This window comes from Oncorhynchus clarkii, chromosome 26 (assembly GCF_045791955.1).
Source record: "Oncorhynchus clarkii lewisi isolate Uvic-CL-2024 chromosome 26, UVic_Ocla_1.0, whole genome shotgun sequence".
Taxonomy (NCBI): Eukaryota; Metazoa; Chordata; class Actinopteri; order Salmoniformes; family Salmonidae; genus Oncorhynchus; species Oncorhynchus clarkii.
The window spans coordinates 7968029-7987095 of record NC_092172.1 but is presented as its reverse complement, the minus strand read 5'-3'; the positions used below and the strand labels follow the sequence as shown (position 1 = coordinate 7987095).

Genomic DNA, 19067 nt, shown 5'->3' with positions numbered 1-19067 from the left:
TGAACAGCATAATGGGGATAGTGCATTGAGAGAAGGGGAATGAGATCAGCCTTTTTTTTAAAATTCCAGTTATTCTGGGGAGCAGGATTTTTTCAGATGTCAGACATGGATGTGTCTGAGGGCAACAGGAAAGTGGTAGTGGGGAAGAGAAGGAAGGAAGAGAGAGAAACTTAGAGATAAAAAGCAAAAGAGAGACAGGGAAGGTAAGCATAAATGAAACAGACATAATACATGAAACAGACATATTCTGTCCTAACCAGCTAACCAGACAGCCAGCCTGTACCCTCCCACTCATTTCTCTCCCTTTGTCATTAACCCATCCCTCCTCTCACTGAATACATGCAAGTAGACAATGCAGACTGCCTCTCTCTCACGCTATTCTCTTCTGCAGACAGGAACATTCTCCCTCTGTCTCTGGATGAGGGAACTGCAGATTGAAAGTGCTTGCAACCAACTGCTGGTACCCGAATGAAGTGTAGCCTGTCTCCTGAAAAAGCATCCTATTTTTGTGGGACATTTGCTGCAGACTAACCAATCAGCATCTTCATTTGTAATGCTGCCTGAATAGTAACTTGGACATTTTTTGTTTCTTTCCTTCTTCCTTCTTCCTTTTTATTTTTTCCTGTGTTGCCCTTCTTGACCAGCATGATTTTCACCACAGCTGCTATCCTTGGTGCTACGCTGGGCACTGCGTCAGGCATCCTCACTCTCTGTGGGCTCTCACTGATCTGCAGGTCCTGTAAGAAAGGCAAGTCGGAAAGTGGTGAAGATGCAGACCCAGAGAAGGCTAAACCCAGTGTTCTGCACTCCTCAGAGAAGGTGAGCTGCCCTACTACAGTACTTGGACATAGACTCAGATCTTAGAGAGCTTACTTTCCTGGCAGGGTAACTACCATCGCCGCAGGGGACTTGGTGTATCTGTGTCACTAGGTTTATGTGGCGTGGGACTGGAGTGAATGCCATGGTTATTGAGTGATAACATTGACTAAATGTCATATCACATGTAGAGCTGTTTTTTTAAAAATATCTCATATGTGATCTATAATTGTAGTGCAAAAAGCTTTGTCCTGTATGTTTGATTTGAGCAACTACAGTTTCACTGAGTAGTAACTACTCTGAGTGGTAACTAACTTACTTTGAGTAACTACAGTTTCTCTTGGTAAATAATATAGCTAACTACAATTGTTTAATACACTGACACAACAACTACTCTTGATTTTTGAACAGGCTAAGATGATTACAAATATCTGCTTATGCCTGCCTTTGATATCTCCCTTGACTGATATTAAGATTGTAACACAGGAAATGCAGAAGTAAAAAAAAAAAACATCAGATAGGGGTTACATTACAATAAAGGACTGCGTTAAGATAGAGCCCTTCAATTGGCTCCTCTGATGACCATTTGTTGTAGTCTTTTTACTGTCATAGGCACTGGAGTACAGTTAGTATAGCACTCTATTCTTGTTCCTATGGGCTGCAGGAGGCTTAACCTGTGACTTGGCTTGTGGCATTGTATCACAGTTCTGCTCACAAACAGTGTCCTTTCTGTGGGAAAGGTTGATTGTCTGTTGCAGTCCCCTTTACAGTGAACCCACCCATCCTCTCTCTGAGCCAAGCGAAAGGTGTTGCACGTATGTCCACATTTGACCTTGAGTGATTAGTCATAGAGTGAGATCCCACAGCTTTGAAGCAGACTTAACACCTCAGCAACCACTTTGAAGAGCGACAGTGTGTTTAAACAAACTACAGTGTGTTTAATTCCTATGGCCTAATGATCTGTGTAGTGTTCCTGAATATGGGTCTCATTTGAAGATGGCTAAATAATGGTGTTAGAAGCAGATAATGTATTTTTTTTAAAGACACGCATATGTTCGCACCCAGCAATCCGATGAGTTTGTAGGACGAGGGGATGAGTGATTCAGAATCTTTCAGAACGGGAAAAAAAACTGCTAGGACTAGCCTAATAAAGAATGCATGGGTTCCCTGCACATCTGTGTCAGTGTAATTTGGGGAGCAGGATACCCCTGCAGCTCACGCTACAACCTGGAATCAGGCGTAGACTTAATATAGTAAATGTAAATCTGGGACACTCCAATTAGTATTATATGTTAAGTTTCGTTTGGTATGTATTCATTTCTGGATGTCGATCATCCATTTCGTATGATATGTTAAGAATTACAATTGGTTGTGGCTAACGTTAGCTAGGTGGCTAACGATAGCTAGGCTAGGGGTTAGGGATGAGGTTAGGGCTAGGAGTTAGGCCAAAGGATTGTTAGGGTTAAGGTACGGAGTTAGGTTAAAGTTAAGCTAACATGCTAAGTAGTTGCTAATTAGCTAAAATGCCGAAGTTGTCCGTGATGAGATTCAGACACGCAACCTTTGGGTTACGAGACGTTTGTGTTAATCCTTTAACCTAACTCCTAACCTTTGTCTTATGTAACCATACCAAACGTGACATATCATTCTGATTTGATCGTCCCAGATGTACATTTACTATGTTACGTCTAGTCTATGCACACAGCCTTCCTTTCCTCAGCGTACACAAGCCCTCGCACATGATGCGTGCACCAGGGGGACACCACGTTCCAGTCAGCTTGCTTTTTGCAGCACTTCAACTGTGCTGCTAAGGAGGTGAAAGAACACTTGTTGGGTGGAGAGATTTAGTCCTCCTCTGAATTGTTTATATCCCATTATGGAATGTAACTTAACGGTGTGCAATTTATTCCACAAGCATAAATAAAGTTCTATACTTTAAAATAATAGCTTCCAGTTACCAGTCAATGTTATCATTGAGAGTTTGATTTGGGAGAGTAATGATGCATGCCCAGGAGAATGGATGGAAATTCTTAGCAAGCATAACCATAACTCACCCATCTGAGTGGCCCACATTTAGCTGACTGTCAGAGAGTTGCATTCACTGTAAATTGGTGTTCCATGTTTTACAGTGAATTGCCAGACTGCAGTGATAATGGACTGCTATGGCCTTAATGAACCCCTCTGGGATTGATAGCATGCAGCAGGCTTGCTGTCTTTGAACTGCACGACCAACACTAAATCTTCATGAAAGCAGTCTACAAACTAGCTGTGATTTCTCACCACACCTTGTATCATAGTACAGTATTATTAGCCTGTGTTTAACCATCTCTTCCTCCTCTAGTTCAGTGTGGAAAAATCCACAGAGCCCATCCAACCAAGGACATTGTTGAAATTTCCTAAAATATACAAGCCCAAACCATCTGTGACCTCATCTGAGGTCATCAGCTACCCTGATCATGCCTCAGAGAAGGGGGGCGAGCCCTCTCCCGAGGGACCCTCGACTGAGCCTGATGCTGGTAACCAAGCAACTGACAGCTCTGACACATTCACGATCCTCAGACAAGGTAAACCCCAACCAATAACATACACCCTGAATTAAACAAGATAAATTCCTTTATCGTTTCCTATTCTTTTCACAGCTACTATGCCTCCATCATATACAATGCGTTATACTCTTCAGTTATTTAGATTCAACATTTTACATGTGAATTTTTGGACCTAGATTGAAACCACTTTTTCTCTGTAAATCCGGAAAAAAAATCTTGGCAGTTTCTTGGCAGAAACAAATGGTGTTGCTAATTACTGTAGTCAATCACTTCCTTCTATTGTATTAGAGTTACCACTCACTCAGTCTAGATAATTGTGTTTGAGTTACTTAACTCTATTGGGCTCCCAAGTGGTTCAGCAGTCTAAGGCACTGCATCTCAGTGCTAGAGACGTCACTACAGACGCTAGTTAGATTCCAGGCTGTATCACAACCCGCCGTGATTGGGAGCCCCATAGGGCAGCACACAGTTGGCCCAGCGTCGTCCGGGTTAGGGTAGGGTCGGGGTAGGCCGTCTTTGTAAATAAGAATTTGTTCTTAACTGACTTGCCTAGTTAAATAAAGGATAAATACAAATAAACTCACCTCTCCTCCTGCCAGAACATTGATCGAAGGCTTTGCCCCACTCTCCCTTCTTCCCTCCCTCGTCCCTACACTCATCCACTTAGTGTTATTGATGTGTCCAGTCAATGGAACCTAATGTATGATGGATAGGACTGGTCCCAGAAGGCTAAGATCTTCCTACTGCTATTCTTGGTGCTTTCTTACAACTGAATGCGGTAACTGAATTCTTACAACTGAATTACGGAAACAGCCAGTTTGGCTATACATAGTTTCTCAAATAATTGTTTCTAAAAAAAAAAAATGTACGATGCACTGATTTTCATGGTTTAGTTGATGCACACATTTACCATTCAATGTCCCCAGGAAGACAAACAGACGGTTATTTCCATATAAAAGGACCCATGAGCACCAACCTCTTAAGTTCATAGGAGCATATCAAATTGGGTGTCAAATGAAAGCTAAGGGTCTATATTTTAGACAAATGAAAATGTATATACACAATTTGGAATGAGCAAAGCCTTCGATTTCTGGTCAAACAGATGGAAAAGGGGTCTTAGGAAACATCTTACAGAAAAAGTCTGAAAAGGAAGTAGAAATCAATCAAAACACAATAATGTTGGAAGTAAAGATCCCTGCCAACTAATATCAAAACGTATATTTAGTTTTGCGAAATGTTTCTGCTGTCTGTAAGTTTAAGAAAAATTGCCTTGTGCCTTGATATTACGTTACCAAAAACCCATACATCTTTAATATATTTTTAAATTTCTCTTCCTCTCATGAGAAATTACAAGTACAAGTAACAAGTAAAGGTAGACCTATCAATTAGTTGTAGTATTTTTACTGATACCAATTTTGTTCATGAATTATTAAGTGATTAAAACTTGAAATTGTGTTACCAAATCGATCATTTCATTTCCGAAACATCGGTAACAGAATTTCTGCAATTGAATTGGCTACAATGGGGAATCATAGTCACAAACCACAGTTGGGTTCACAAGTTTGGAAAGTACAGTACATTACAGTAGAGTACAGTACAGCAAGGAAAATTAGAGTATAGTTCAGTACAGTACTGGGGTAGAGTTCAGTACAGTACACAGTAGAGCACACTAGAGTAGAGCACACAATAATGTACTGTATTGTACTGTACTGAAGTCTACTGCACTCTACTGTACTGTACTGTACTGTACTATGCTGTACTGTACTGAACTATACTGAACTCTACCCTGCTGTGCTGCACTTCGATTTCCAAACTTGTTGAACGTAGACGTCTATGACTGGTTCAGATTTGGTCTGGTCTGGACCAAACAAATTTGGTCTTGTTTGGGGGCAGAGCTCATTAAAATAATAGCCATTGTGAAGAATAATACCCAAATATGCAAAGGAGGATATTGCATATTTATACCTTTGTGTACCGATTTAGGATACATCACCATGAAAAGAATGACATTCATATCCATAATTATGCATTTCTGTGTAGTACAGATCACAGACCCATGAATAAATTCCATTAACACAATTCCGTTACCGGGTGTAAATCCACTTTACTTACTGTAGTTCAATAACCAAAATAAATGTTTTTTTTCAAAGTCAATGTATCATGTCACAGCTGACACCCCATTCTTTCTGCAGACATTGTTAAGACTTAATTCGGAGCACATATTTAACAGAGTTTTTGGAAAACGTGGACACATAAAACAATTGAGGGAGATTTTACCAAAATTCTGTTACCAAACTTTGCATCTGCATATTTCTTCCAGTAAATGTGTTTTTTTTTTTGTCAAATGTTCAGTGTAAATTGTTAAAAGTAGTCCTTGTGCATGGAGTTGTAGCGTTTGAACTTTGAAATCAATGGTTTTGTTTGGCATACATTTTAAGTGATAAATCTCAGCGCAATTCCGTTACCAAGGAATTGACCAGCCCTAACGCTGTCTCCTTTCCCAGACTCAAAGGACAAAACCCCCTGTGCAAGGGCTCTAACCAATGGGATGACAACAAGCAGCTCCATCCTCCACCCTAAGCTGCATTTCTCTCTCACCTATTATACAGACCAGAACGAGCTACACATCACCGTGATAGAAGGTAAGGCAACAATCTCAACAGTATGATCTGCCAGTATGTCCACTTCATGGAAGTTATGAAGGGTGAGGTATCACTAAACATGATATTGACCCTAGTTTACCTATTCAACATACAGTTGAAGTCGGAAGTTTACATACACTTAGATTGGGGTCATTAAAACCTGTTTTTCAACCACTCCACAAAGTTCTTGTTAAGAAACTAAAGTTTTGGCAAGTCGGTTAGGACATCTACTTTGTGGATGACACAATAAACTTTTCCAACAATTGTTTACAGACAGATTATTTCACTTATAATTCATTGTATCACAATTCCAGTGGGTCAGAAGTTTACATACACTGACATACACTAAGTTGACTGAACTTCAAGGCCTACTGTCACGAATATCACCGACTAATTGTTTTCACCTGTTCCTTGTTGGGGTTTTTGGGTTGGTGTTATTTAAGTTCGATTAGCCCGCTTGTGTTTGTGCGGGCTTGTTGCTGTGTATGTAAGAGGTGTATTGTTTATTGTTGGGTTTTCGCTGTCCGGGTATTACCAGTGGTTCTTGGGTTGTGTTTGCGCCTGTGTTTTGGCTTCACCCATTTGTACGTGTTCCTGGTTTTTGGACATTAAAGCGTTTTTTTCCCTCAAATCTTCTACTTTGGTGCGAAAAGTGCAAATCAATCCCAGAACAACAGCAAAGGAAATTGTGAAGATGCTGGAGGAAACAGGTACAAAAGTATCTACATCCACAGTAAAACCAGTCCTATATCGACATAACCTGAAAGGCCGCTCAGCAAGGAAGAAGCCACGGCTCCAAAACCGCCATAAAAAAGGCAGACTACGGTTTGCAACTGCACATGGGGACAAATATCGTACTTGTTGGAGAAATGTCCTCTGGTCTGATGAAACAAAGATAGAACTGTTTGGCCATAATGACCATTGTTATGTTTAGAGGAAAAAGGGGAGGCTTGCAAGCCGAAGAACACCATCCCAACCATGAAGCAGGGGGTGGCAGCATCATATTGTGGGGGTGCTTTGCTGCAGGAGGGACTGGTGCACTTCACAAAATAGATGTCATCATGAGGCAGGAAAATTAATTGTGTGTATGTAAACTTCTGACCCACTGGGAATGTGAAGAAAGAAATCAAATCTGAAATAAATCATTCTCTCTACTATTATTCTGACATTTCACATTCTTAAAATAAAGTGGAGATCCTAACTGACCTAAGACAGGGAATTTTTACTAGGATTAAATGTCAGGAATTGTGAAAAACTGATTTGAAATGTATTTGGCTAAGGTGTATGTAAACTTCTGACTTCAACTGTATTTAAGTACTTCCATGACAGTGCATTTCTTTCTGTCAAACCTCATTTATTAACATTATCAAAGAGGTCAACATGCAGATGTCTTCTGCAAATGAAAACAAGGATAAAGGAAAAAACTAAGAGGCAGTTGTCTGCAAATAGAATAAATAAATGTGAGGCAACAGTTAATCAATAGTGACAAATAGATTGAAACTGTAAATGGAGACCACACAACCCAATCCCCTCAGTGCATCATGTCTTGTGGAGCAATATTCCGAAGCCAATAGAGTGGCAAAGTGATGACGCACCAACACTGTCACACTGGCTACATCTATTTCAATATTCTACCTTGCTTTTTTTATGTCCTCCATCTACAAATTAATTGATTTCATTTGTGGTGAGACAAAGCAATCCACCGGCCTCCCCCCTTCATAAGACTGTGGGGGATTTGATAAGGGGTTGAGTAGCTTGGACGCCTTTGCATTTGCCCTCTGTTGGCTGGTCCCCGTACTGTATGTCGATGCTTAGCGACTAGATGCTGATGCGTCACCCAATGAAAAGGTCAACAATGCATCTACTTTGCCTGGCGGGCGGTTGGGTGGGTGGTAGTTGGTGGTGGGGTCCAGGTGCAAGCTGTCACACTGTTCATACCAGCATCATACGCCTATTGAGATATGCTAACGGAGGACACAGGTTCTCTGCAGGCCAGCTATCTGCGAGTCCTGCCTCTTCGGTTTGTTTATCACCTGCCGAGTGCTCAATTATATCTCATTATATCCAAGCCTTTAGCTTCATTAATTACTGTTTTTATTCAAGGCGTAGCGTCTGCTTTGCTGTTAGAGAAACTGTTGGGAGAGACCTATGCCGGGTCTGCAAAGTGCTTCTGCATTGTTTATCATAAACACATCTACTAGACATACGCATTCTCTCCTTATAAATACATAGCCTATAAAATTCTAACTTCAGTGAATTTGACATAATAAGATATTTTGCAGACCTGGTATTTTGCAGAATTAGGATTAGCTAATGAGATTCTCTCCTCCGCACACTCCACTGGCTTCGAGTCGAAGCTCGCGTCTGCTACAAGACCATGGTACTTGCCTACGGAGCAGCAAGAAGAACTGCCCCCCTCTACCTTCAGGCTATGCTCAAGCCCTACACACCCAACGCAGGCATTTCGTTCTGCCACCTCTGTTCTCTTGGCCCTCCCACCCCTACGGGAGGGCAGCTTCCGGTCAGCCCAGCTCTTCTCTCTCCTGGCACCCCAATTGTGGAACCAGCTTCGCCCTGAAGCTAGGACAGCAGAGTCCTTGCCCATCTTCTGAAAACATTTTAAACCCGATCCTCTTCTAAGAGTACCATCTGCTAAATTACTAAAATGTAAAACGTAAAAATGTAATTAAAACTACATCAATAGACTGCTATTCTCAGGGTTCACTCCCCCTCTCTCTGTTGCCTTCCTTCCCTCTCTGTCTTCCTCGGTAGCGGAGCATTTGAGTGTGGGGTCGGGCTGTGAGGGCTATGTGGCCGGAGTCCTGACCTTAGCAGCAGGACAGAGAGAGGCCCAGACTTCGTTGCGACGCCTGACCAGCCACACCCGCTGGGAGGAAGGCCTGGTGTTCTCCCTGCCAGGGGGGTATGAGGTGGAGGGCGAAGTGGCTCTCTCCCTTCACAGTTGTGACCACTTCTCCCAGAACACCAACCTGGGCGTCATGAGGTTCAAGCTGGTTGATGTGGGCATGATGTCCAACGCAGACTGCTGGGTCGACCTACAACCACCAAAACAGGTAGGCTACCCTGTTCTTATCATTGATATATAGTAGACAGCATTGGCCGCAAAGTTAAAGAGCAACTGCTCCTAAAAATGAACTAATCCTTTTGAAAATGGCCTATTGGCAGAACATGTATTATATTGTCAAAATTGACTACAAAGTCTAAATAGGGTCATTTTGGTCATAAAGTCAGTTTGGAACTGAAGGGTGGGTTTGGATTATAATTATGTCAACAAATCATGCCTCGTTTTGCCAAGCTCCACATGCAAATCACCACTCCTCCCACTTCGCTTCCCTTCTTTAAATGGGGCTCCGTTGTTTAATCGCCCCCAGCCAACATGTTCAAAGGATCACGGCCGTTTGAGACTGAAAATATCTATATGGATTGACCATGCAATCCATGCATCCAGCAAGAAGTATAGCCAATAATTATGGTATGCATGCCCTGCCGAAGGACCCTATCATGCGGAATAGGTGGCTGGAGTTTGTTGGTCCCCAGTGGTGGTGAGTATACCGGTAACTAGACCATAGACTGCTGGTTATGTATCTGGTTATGTTTACTGATAATCATTATCACTATCATCGCTAACATAGCTGATGTTAGCTAGCTAGCTGGCTAGCGTTAGCCTACCTAAATCCAACTCAGATTTGGCATGGAGAAACGTTAACATTTCAAAAGAAGGCAAATAATTAGTAGGAAAGCCTTTTGTCATGACTGATGTTCTGAGATTGAGGGGACCACCGTATTTTAGTTAGCTAACATTAGCAGTGCTAGCTAATTTTTCTTTACAAACTTTGCTCGTAACAGAAATGGCAACATTGCCATCTCTCTAAAGTTGATTTGACGACACCATACTATGGCAAAGTTGTATCATACTAATTATTTGGTTACTTTAGCGATGTAATCATATTTCCTTGCCACTCTAAGTTAGTGTCCAGGTAGGGCACAAATAAATATGGTTGTTCCAGAGATGTTAGGGTTGCAGCCTAACATACAGCATAGAGACCAGCAAGAGGGCCCTCATCAGCATCATGCAGACTTGCCCTCGTGCAGACTTGCCCTAGCATTCTTATGGCAAGTATCCGGCCAGCAATCTTCACCTGTCGGCGGCAACAGCTTTCACAGGCTCATCATTTGTACAAATACAGAAGGTAACCCACTTCGTTACTTTGATACATTCTAACCCAATTGTGAAACATAATTGATGTAAACTGACATTACTTGTTGCTTATTTTCTACCTTTTTAGATGCATACAATGTCCGGGGCATAAGCGAGCTTGGTGGAACAAGCTTGATCTGAAGTGAAATAGAAAGATGAACCCAGCGTTCAGGTTGGATCCACCAGGCTAATCATAATCAGTGCTCTGTGTGTGTGTGACCGACCAGTATCTTTGATGAGGGGCCAGGAGCTGATCTACGCTGCTATGCCCATCAAAGGGGCTCTGGCAAAGACCTCACCTCCAGCCTCACCTCTTGCCTGCTCACCAACGGTCGTTGATAGAGAGAACAGAATTAGGTAGGTCTAGTCTGACTTGTTCAAACTTCAACATAACACCCGTTTGTGTGTCAGATATTACCTATCCTAACTGCCATTGGTAAGAGAACAGTGACTATGTGCATGTGTTAACAGAAACATGAATGGAGCCAGTACATGAAGACTTGCAAGATGATGGGATGAAGTCCAGACTGACAGATGAGCTTGATACAGATGTCTCTGAATGGAGAGAGATCTTGCACTCTGCATAAACATTTTACTAGAAACAACTTTTACTTGTATCGTCTTTTTTTAAATGATTGAATTGAATGGTGTCAGTCAATATGGGGAGGGAGAAACCCTGTGTATTCTGCATCTGATCAGGGAACTCCTGTTGCATACGGGATATCAAACAGGAAGGTATGACCACTCTGACATGTTTGCCAAGGTAGCCCCACTACCACTTGACAGGCTGATAGGCACAGTATCTGTATCGACTGGGAATGACAATGAAAGGTGCTCATTGTTACAGTGCCTTGCGAAAGTATTCGGCCCCCTTGAACTTTGCGACCTTTTGCCACATTTCAGGCTTCAAACATAAAGATATAAAACTGTATTTTTTTGTGAAGAATCAACAACAAGTGGGACACAATCATGAAGTGGAACGACATTTATTGGATATTTCAAACTTTTTTAACAAATCAAAAACTGAAAAATTGGGCGTGCAAAATTATTCAGCCCCCTTAAGTTAATACTTTGTAGCGCCACCTTTTGCTGCGATTACAGCTGTAAGTCGCTTGGGGTATGTCTCTATCAGTTTTGCACATCGAGAGACTGAAATTTTTTCCCATTCCTCCTTGCAAAACAGCTCGAGCTCAGTGAGGTTGGATGGAGAGCATTTGTGAACAGCAGTTTTCAGTTCTTTCCACAGATTCTCGATTGGATTCAGGTCTGGACTTTGACTTGGCCATTCTAACACCTGGATATGTTTATTTTTGAACCATTCCATTGTAGATTTTGCTTTATGTTTTGGATCATTGTCTTGTTGGAAGATAAATCTCTGTCCCAGTCTCAGGTCTTTTGCAGACTTCATCAGGTTTTCTTCCAGAATGGTCCTGTATTTGGCTCCATCCATCTTCCCATCAATTTTAACCATCTTCCCTGTCCCTGCTGAAGAAAAGCAGGCCCAAACCATGATGCTGCCACCACCATGTTTGACAGTGGGGATGGTGTGTTCAGCTGTGTTGCTTTTACGCCAAACATAACATTTTGCATTGTTGCCAAAAAGTTCAATTTTGGTTTCATCTGACCAGAGCACCTTCTTCCACATGTTTGGTGTGTCTCCCAGGTGGCTTGTGGCAAACTTTAAACGACACTTTTTATGGATATCTTTAAGAAATGGCTTTCTTCTTGCCACTCTTCCATAAAGGCCAGATTTGTGCAATATACGACTGATTGTTGTCCTATGGACAGAGTCTCCCACCTCAGCTGTAGATCTCTGCAGTTCATCCAAAGTGATCATGGGCCTCTTGGCTGCATCTCTGATCAGTCTTCTCCTTGTATGAGCTAAAAGTATAGAGGGACGGCCAGGTCTTGGTAGATTTGCAGTGGTCTGATACTCTTTCCATTTCAATATTATCGCTTGCACAGTGCTCCTTGGGATGTTTAAAGCTTGGGAAATCTTTTTGTATCCAAATCCGGCTGTAAACTTCTTCACAACAGTATCTCGGACCTGCCTGGTGTGTTCCTTGTTCTTCATGATGCTCTCTGCGCTTTTAACGGACCTCTGAGACTATCACAGTGCAGGTGCATTTATACGGAGACTTGATTACACACAGGTGGATTGTATTTATCATCATTAGTCATTTAGGTCAACATTGGATCATTCAGAGATCCTCACTGAACTTCTGGAGAGAGTTTGCTGCACTGAAAGTAAAGGGGCTGAATAATTTTGCACGCCCAATTTTTCAGTTTTTGATTTGTTAAAAAAGTTTGAAATATCCAATAAATGTCGTTCCACTTCATGATTGTGTCCCACTTGTTGTTGATTCTTCACAAAAAAATACAGTTTTATATCTTTATGTTTGAAGCCTGAAATGTGGCAAAAGGTCGCGAAGTTCAAGGGGGCCGAATACTTTCGCAAGGCACTGTATGTTAGCAGAACACTGCTTCTACGGTATTATGTAAAGGGTTGTTTATTCTACATGGAACTGTTGCTACATTTTAAACGTTATCAAAACACTTAGTTTAAAATGTATACATGCATTCAGCAATTGCATTCTTCTCGTTATTACTCTGTAGGCTACTGACCTATTCAAAGTTTTCTCCGTCATCTCCTCACGCATCTGTAGTTATTCAACTCAACCTCCGGGAGGTTTGTTGAGATTGAGTGGGAGGAAACGGCTGCGGGCAAGGTTCTGACAGATGGTTGTGTCCTGGTGGTGGAAAGGGCGTAAGAAACACCCACATCAAACCACACCCCCAAGCCAACTCAAGTTTGTTTTCTGTCATAGCCGCAGGCATTTCTTGACGAGTGTCACGAATACGCCGGGAGTCAGGAAGCAGGTGCAGAACGTGAGTTTAATAATGATAAATGCAGATAAATAAAACAAGTGTACAGAACGTGAATCAAATCAAACCAATACTGCCTGATGACTGAGGCTACCGAGGGCTAAATAAAGGGACGGTAATCAAGGTGATGAAGTCCAGGTGTGCATAATGATGGGGAGCAGGTGTGCATAATAATGGTTGCCAGGGCCTGTGGTTAGTTGACTGGTAACGTCAATCACTGGAGAGGGTGAGTGGGAGTATGCATGACAGTACCCCCCCCCCCCCCCCCCCGCCGCCATCATCGAGGGGGACGGCATCAGCCAGGAGCCACCGGCCTGAGGAGGGAACATGGAGTAGGTGGAGTAGGAGGTTCCTGTTGAACAGCCAGTCGCAATCACCAGGATAGCGGTCTGCCTAATCCTTCTGACAGTGGACAGCACACTGGAACCACTCGACCACTGCAGGGGCCTTGGTCTGGCTCGGAGTCCAAGGAGGCAGGGCGTGCTGATAACCCAAGATGCACTGGAAGGGAGTCGGCCCGGTGGAGGTGTGACAGACTGAGTTCTGGGAGTACTCCTCCCAGGGAAGGAACCCCCTGTCGGTCCTGGCAGTGACTCTTTAAGAACCTCCCCAGCTCCTGGTCGGTACTCTCCACCTGCCCGTTGGACCAAGACCGGTACCTGAATGCGAGGCTGGCCATGGCCTCCAGCTTCTCCATGAAGGCTCTCCATACCCGCGATGTGAATTGGGGGCCATGGTCAGAGACGACATCCTACGGAAGGCCATAGTGCCGGAAGACCTGCTGGAACAGTGCCTCTGCCACCTGGAGAGCGGTAAGGAGACCAGAGAGAGGGATAAAACAGCAGGATTTGGAAAATCTGTCCACAATAACCATAACAGTGGTGAAACCATCAGATGGGGGGGAGATCAGTAACAAAGTCTATGGACAGATGGGACCAAAGCCGCTGAGGCACAGGAAGGGGAAGTAGTTTCCCTGCTGGATCGTGCCGGGGAGATTGGTTTGTGCGCATACATGGCCGCCCCTCTGCCATAGTGGACCCCGGGTTGGAACGCACCAGACACCACTGAAGCTGGTGCCCCTCCTGGCCGCAATAGGAACAGAGCCCCAGCTGTCTCCGGCAACGCCGCTCTTCCGTGGAAAGGTGTGTGGCCCCTACCTGCATGGGTTCAGGCTCTGCCTCAGGACAGCCAAAGCAGGAGGGCGAGGAGAGAGGTAGGTGCCGGTGCTCCAGAAGAAGGTTATCCAGACGGATGGACATCGCGATGAGTGCGTCCAAGGATAGGTTGTCTTCTCGACACGCCAACTCCGCGCGGCTCATTCCATCTGCTGGAGGCTGACACAGTCCGAAAGGTGAGGGCATATTCCGCAGCGGTCTGGGCACCCCGCTGGAGAAGTATCTCCCCTCCCTTTCTGCCCTCTGGGAGGATGGTTGAAGACTGCCTTGAACAGGGCCAACCTCTCAAAGGATCCCAGCTCCTCCTTTCCTCTCTCCCAGAAGGCCGCAGCGAGCCATAAAAGGAGCCAAATCAGCGCGTGCAGTTCCTCTTTTCATATTATTATATTTTTGTAAATTTAATTGTATAGGACTGTGTTCCTCTTTGAGACCATCATATATATAGTTTGAGTACTGTAACTGTTTATCTTCTTTTGAAGATTGGGTGGTATGATGAGGGATTCTGAATTGGGGTGAGATGTATTGGCTGAGTCACTGATATTTTGTGTTTCCACTAACTATCTCTAACCTGTGCTTCTCTGGGCTGTCAGGTGTTCGTTATAAAAAAGTAGGCGTTGCCATGGCGTCCTTCGAGAGCCCTTACCCCTCGGTGATCTGATAGTGACTTGAGCCATCCCAGCTCTCAAACTGGACAACTGTTCTGTGGATCTGGTGAAACTGAATACTAGGCACTGTGATCAAAATAATTTTAACTCAAGGCCAAACTCATTTATCTCAATAGCTAGGTTTGGTCTGCCTGTCTGTATGGCTACCCTGTAACAAGCACTGTCAAGCCTCCTCAAGATACAGCAACAACCATCCGGCTTTATGTTAACCTAAAGAGGATTTAGGTTAAAAGGACAGCTACTCAAACCGCTACAGAAAAAGGAAATCCATTTCACGCCTCATTCTCAGTGGCACAGGGAGTATTTGTATATAGTGTTGAAAGGGAGATTGTTGTTGGACGTTTTGATAGAAATCTCTGAAAGGATTGAGTACATACAGAGACTACATTTATACTGCAAGTTTATTCAGTCTCTGATCCATTTGCAAGGCTGGGAAACCTTAAAAAAAAAGGGAATTATAAGAAACCCCAATATGATCTTGTTTCTCTTTTCTTTCGGAACAGCTCATTCTGTCCACCCACAAGCTGTTCTTCAAAACTTCAGCTACAAGGACACCTGAATGCAAATAGGGATTTAATAAAAAAAACAGCCAGCTCTCCAGTCCTTCCTGGCAGCTCTATCGTAAGCCTCCAAGCTAGGCAGGAGATCAGAATCTACGTCATCACAAACCCTTGGGACTATCTTTCTTCTGGGATGCGCAAGAGAGCATGAAGTCCTGCCAGGAATCACAAACCGGGATGATGCACGAGAGGGAGATGACGGAGAGAGATACGAGGATGACACAAGAGAAATCAGTCTTTGCCAAAGACAAAGAGCAGATAGAGGAGATGGAGAGGACAGGAGGAGGCTGAGAAATGCAGGGAGGGGAAGGTGGCAGTTTTGTCTGATGTAGGCTGTGACGCAAGTGATACACCTCCGCGGGAGAATAGCTATAAATGATTTCTAATTGAACACAGTGAGAAGTTTTTCAGCTCTTTATTTAATGGTCATAGCTGCATAAAGAGAACACAGGGGGCAGATGGGGCTGACAGAAGCCAGTGATGACACACACAGCAGTAGACTGTGCTGTAGCTCCTCAGGAGATTACACACTATGATACTCCACTGAAGAAAGAGAAAAGATCTTTGATTTATCAGACGTCCACTGAAAGAGGGAGAAACATTTTCACGAAACTGTTGATTTGGATGTGGATGTGCAGAGTTATGACTCAGAGAAGAACACTAATTCAAAAAAAACAAGACTACCCCATTCCCTTTGCATCGATTACTTACCCCCCCCCCCCCCTTTGATCTATTGCTCACAGCAAATCAAAGAGTGAGTCAGGCTGCTACTTTAAAGGGTTTACTTGCTATGTATCGCAGACTATAAAGGGATGCTCAAGCTGTAAAATTGTACTGTGCTCTTTGGTGCTGTTAGAATGATGTAGTTAACATGTCATTTTCAAGCATTCCCTAAAAAGACAATCATGCCTCGTCTATGCTGCATATTGGCTAATGCACAATCCTTGACTTTTTGTCCATTAGTGGGCTCCCTATTTTTGTGTGTGGCCTGTTTGAACATAATACGAACCTCTTCCTCATATGTGCACTACTGGATGACCAAAGACCCTAGATATCAATTACTTTCGCAAATCAACCCTCCACACAGTTTGGTTGTGCATGATAACAGTTTGACAAAAGGTGGCGTGTTGACTGTAAAGCCTCTCCTACACACATATTACGTATTACGTTTATATGATATTACTTTTACGACAGACTCTTTCCTGGTTGTAAGAGTCTCTGATATTCCACTTAGTAAAGTGACATATGGGGACATGTTGCAGTATGTGTAGGAGTTGCAATGCCCCTAACCCACGCAGGAAGACCATTTACCAAAGTGGCACGATTTCAGATCAATATGAGATTCACCAGTAGCATCAGAAGCATAATGGCAGGGATTATAAGGATCTGTGCCTAATGAATCCTAGTCTTCCTGAGGCACAGAGGTGACTCACTCAGCCATTCATCCAGTCCATTTGATTACTAGTGAATCAGACCTTTGTGTCCGCTAATGATGGTGTCAAGGTAACAGGCGTACCTTATTGTCATTCATAAATGGACATTGCTTGTTGATATTTGTTCTAACCTATGTATATTAAAGTCTGCTATGTGTTGAAGTTTCCCGCTGTGTGTTTTTGACATTATTTGCAGAGGAAATGTTTTCATGTGACCTGCTCTAATCACAGTGAATTGGTGTAATTGACTATTGACTACAATCGGCAGGATGTCCAGGCAGCTGGAGAGCTCCTGCTGTCTATAAGTTACCTGCCTGCAGCCAACCGGCTGGGAGTAGTGGTGATGAAGGCTCGAGGACTACAGTCAGACAAGCTGAAGAACTCCATAGGTACACCCTGTTTATTCATTTAACCCATTGCCGCTCATACTGTATGACGCCTACAACTGCTCATTAAACCATACAACCGTGAATGGGTAGTCCATCCACAGGTTGACGCTAGAGTATGTTAAGATAGAAAAATATTTTTGTTGGTGGATGTCATTGTATTGAAAGCCTCGTTCCTTGTTCCTAGACCTGTCTGTGAAACTGGCCCTGAAGCACCAGACTACCAAGCTGAGGAGGAAGAAGAAGCAGACGCGTCGGGTCAAGCACAAGATGAACCCAGTGTGGAATGAGATGATGATGCTGGAGGTTCCCCGCGAGCTGCTGTCTAAATCCAGTCTGGACTTGGAGGTGTTGAACCAGGCAGGTCCTGGTGAGCAGGAGTCTCTGGGCCGCTGTCAGCTGGGTTTACAGGCCTCTAACACTGGCCTCCAACACTGGCAGCAAATGCTAGACAACCCCCGTAAGCAGATCGCCATGTGGCACCCGCTGTATGACTAAGATAACCACCTGTCCGCTTTGCCCTTCCAAATACCCAAATGGGGGGGGGGGCATGTCAACTGCCTTCCTGGATCAGGATTTAAGAGCCTTGATCTATTTATCCACTTATATTGAAAGTATCCCAATACCTGCGATTAATTAACCCACAGCATCCAGTGACAACAGTAGCATACACCAAACTGAAATGTCACTGAATATCACAGAATTTCCAAAGAATACCAATTATGAACACATTTTATATATTCAATGAAACTCATCAATGCAATGTAATACTTTGCCTACAGTACCTATACTTAACCACCTCTATGATCTGTTTTTATAGCTGAACAGAATAAATATGATAATGCCTGTGTTTTTGTGTTATAGGGGATTGTGTATATGGTATGTAAGGGTATGATAAATATCAGTGAATTATTCTAGAGTAGAGCTGTCATTTTATTTGTAAAGGGATGTATTCACACGCTTGGAAAGCAATCGAGAAAATGCACCTGGCAGAAACTTAAAGGCCAGCCAATATTGAACGGATAGGAGATTCAAAAGCCCGGTGTACTACTGAAAGGACAAGTATTAGTATTCATAGATATACTGTAACAGTGATAAATTACTAAAAACGGCAGCTAAAGTTTTCCAGTTGATGTATTAAAAAAATCATGCAGTGTTTAATCTAGTAATATACTGTATTTGTCATTTTTATGAATATGTGCAGCTGTATTCTATCTTAGGAGAATACGAGAGTTGATATACATGTTATATTTAAAGTAGTTACAATACAACTATCAACTCAATTTCACACCTGTTTCCATTCAACCCACTTTGCTTCAGTTATGTACAAAAGGTATTTTTCTCCATCGTGGTTTTATTTTTTACATAGCTTTTGTCAAGTGGACTGCTTATACACAGTGAGGAACACACTGTGTAATTTGAAAATGTACACACTGACACACAAAATGTGTGAAAATAAAAACATCTTCAAAATATATCATGCCAAAATCTGATTCTCGTCGAGTTGTACTGAGGATGTGCAAATACCCGGGCATCCAGAGAGCACTATGTACAGTATCAGCCCCTAACACCACATCCGGGCAGACATTGATGTAATATATCTATTTATTGATACTTCCTATCCTCAGAGCTCATTTTGCGTAACTGATATAACCTTGGACCTGACCTACTTACTATACAGTAGCTAGCTTTTCATAGCTGAATGAGCTACCGTTATCACATTGAGATGAAGTTACATA

At 43.0% G+C, this 19067-nt stretch overlaps 1 protein-coding gene across 1 annotated transcript; it reads left to right on the top strand.

The window, feature by feature from the left end:
• Nucleotides 1-410: 410 nt before the first annotated feature.
• On the top strand, nt 411-18801 carry LOC139384775 (synaptotagmin-13-like). The gene is made up of 6 exons (XM_071129654.1): nt 411-819; nt 3158-3380; nt 5867-6004; nt 8777-9078; nt 17211-17331; nt 17516-18801. Exons 1-6 carry the CDS (start codon nt 646-648, stop codon nt 17824-17826), a joined length of 1269 nt encoding a protein of 422 aa, XP_070985755.1. The 5' UTR covers nt 411-645; the 3' UTR covers nt 17827-18801.
• The last annotated feature ends 266 nt before the right edge of the window (nt 18802-19067 follow it).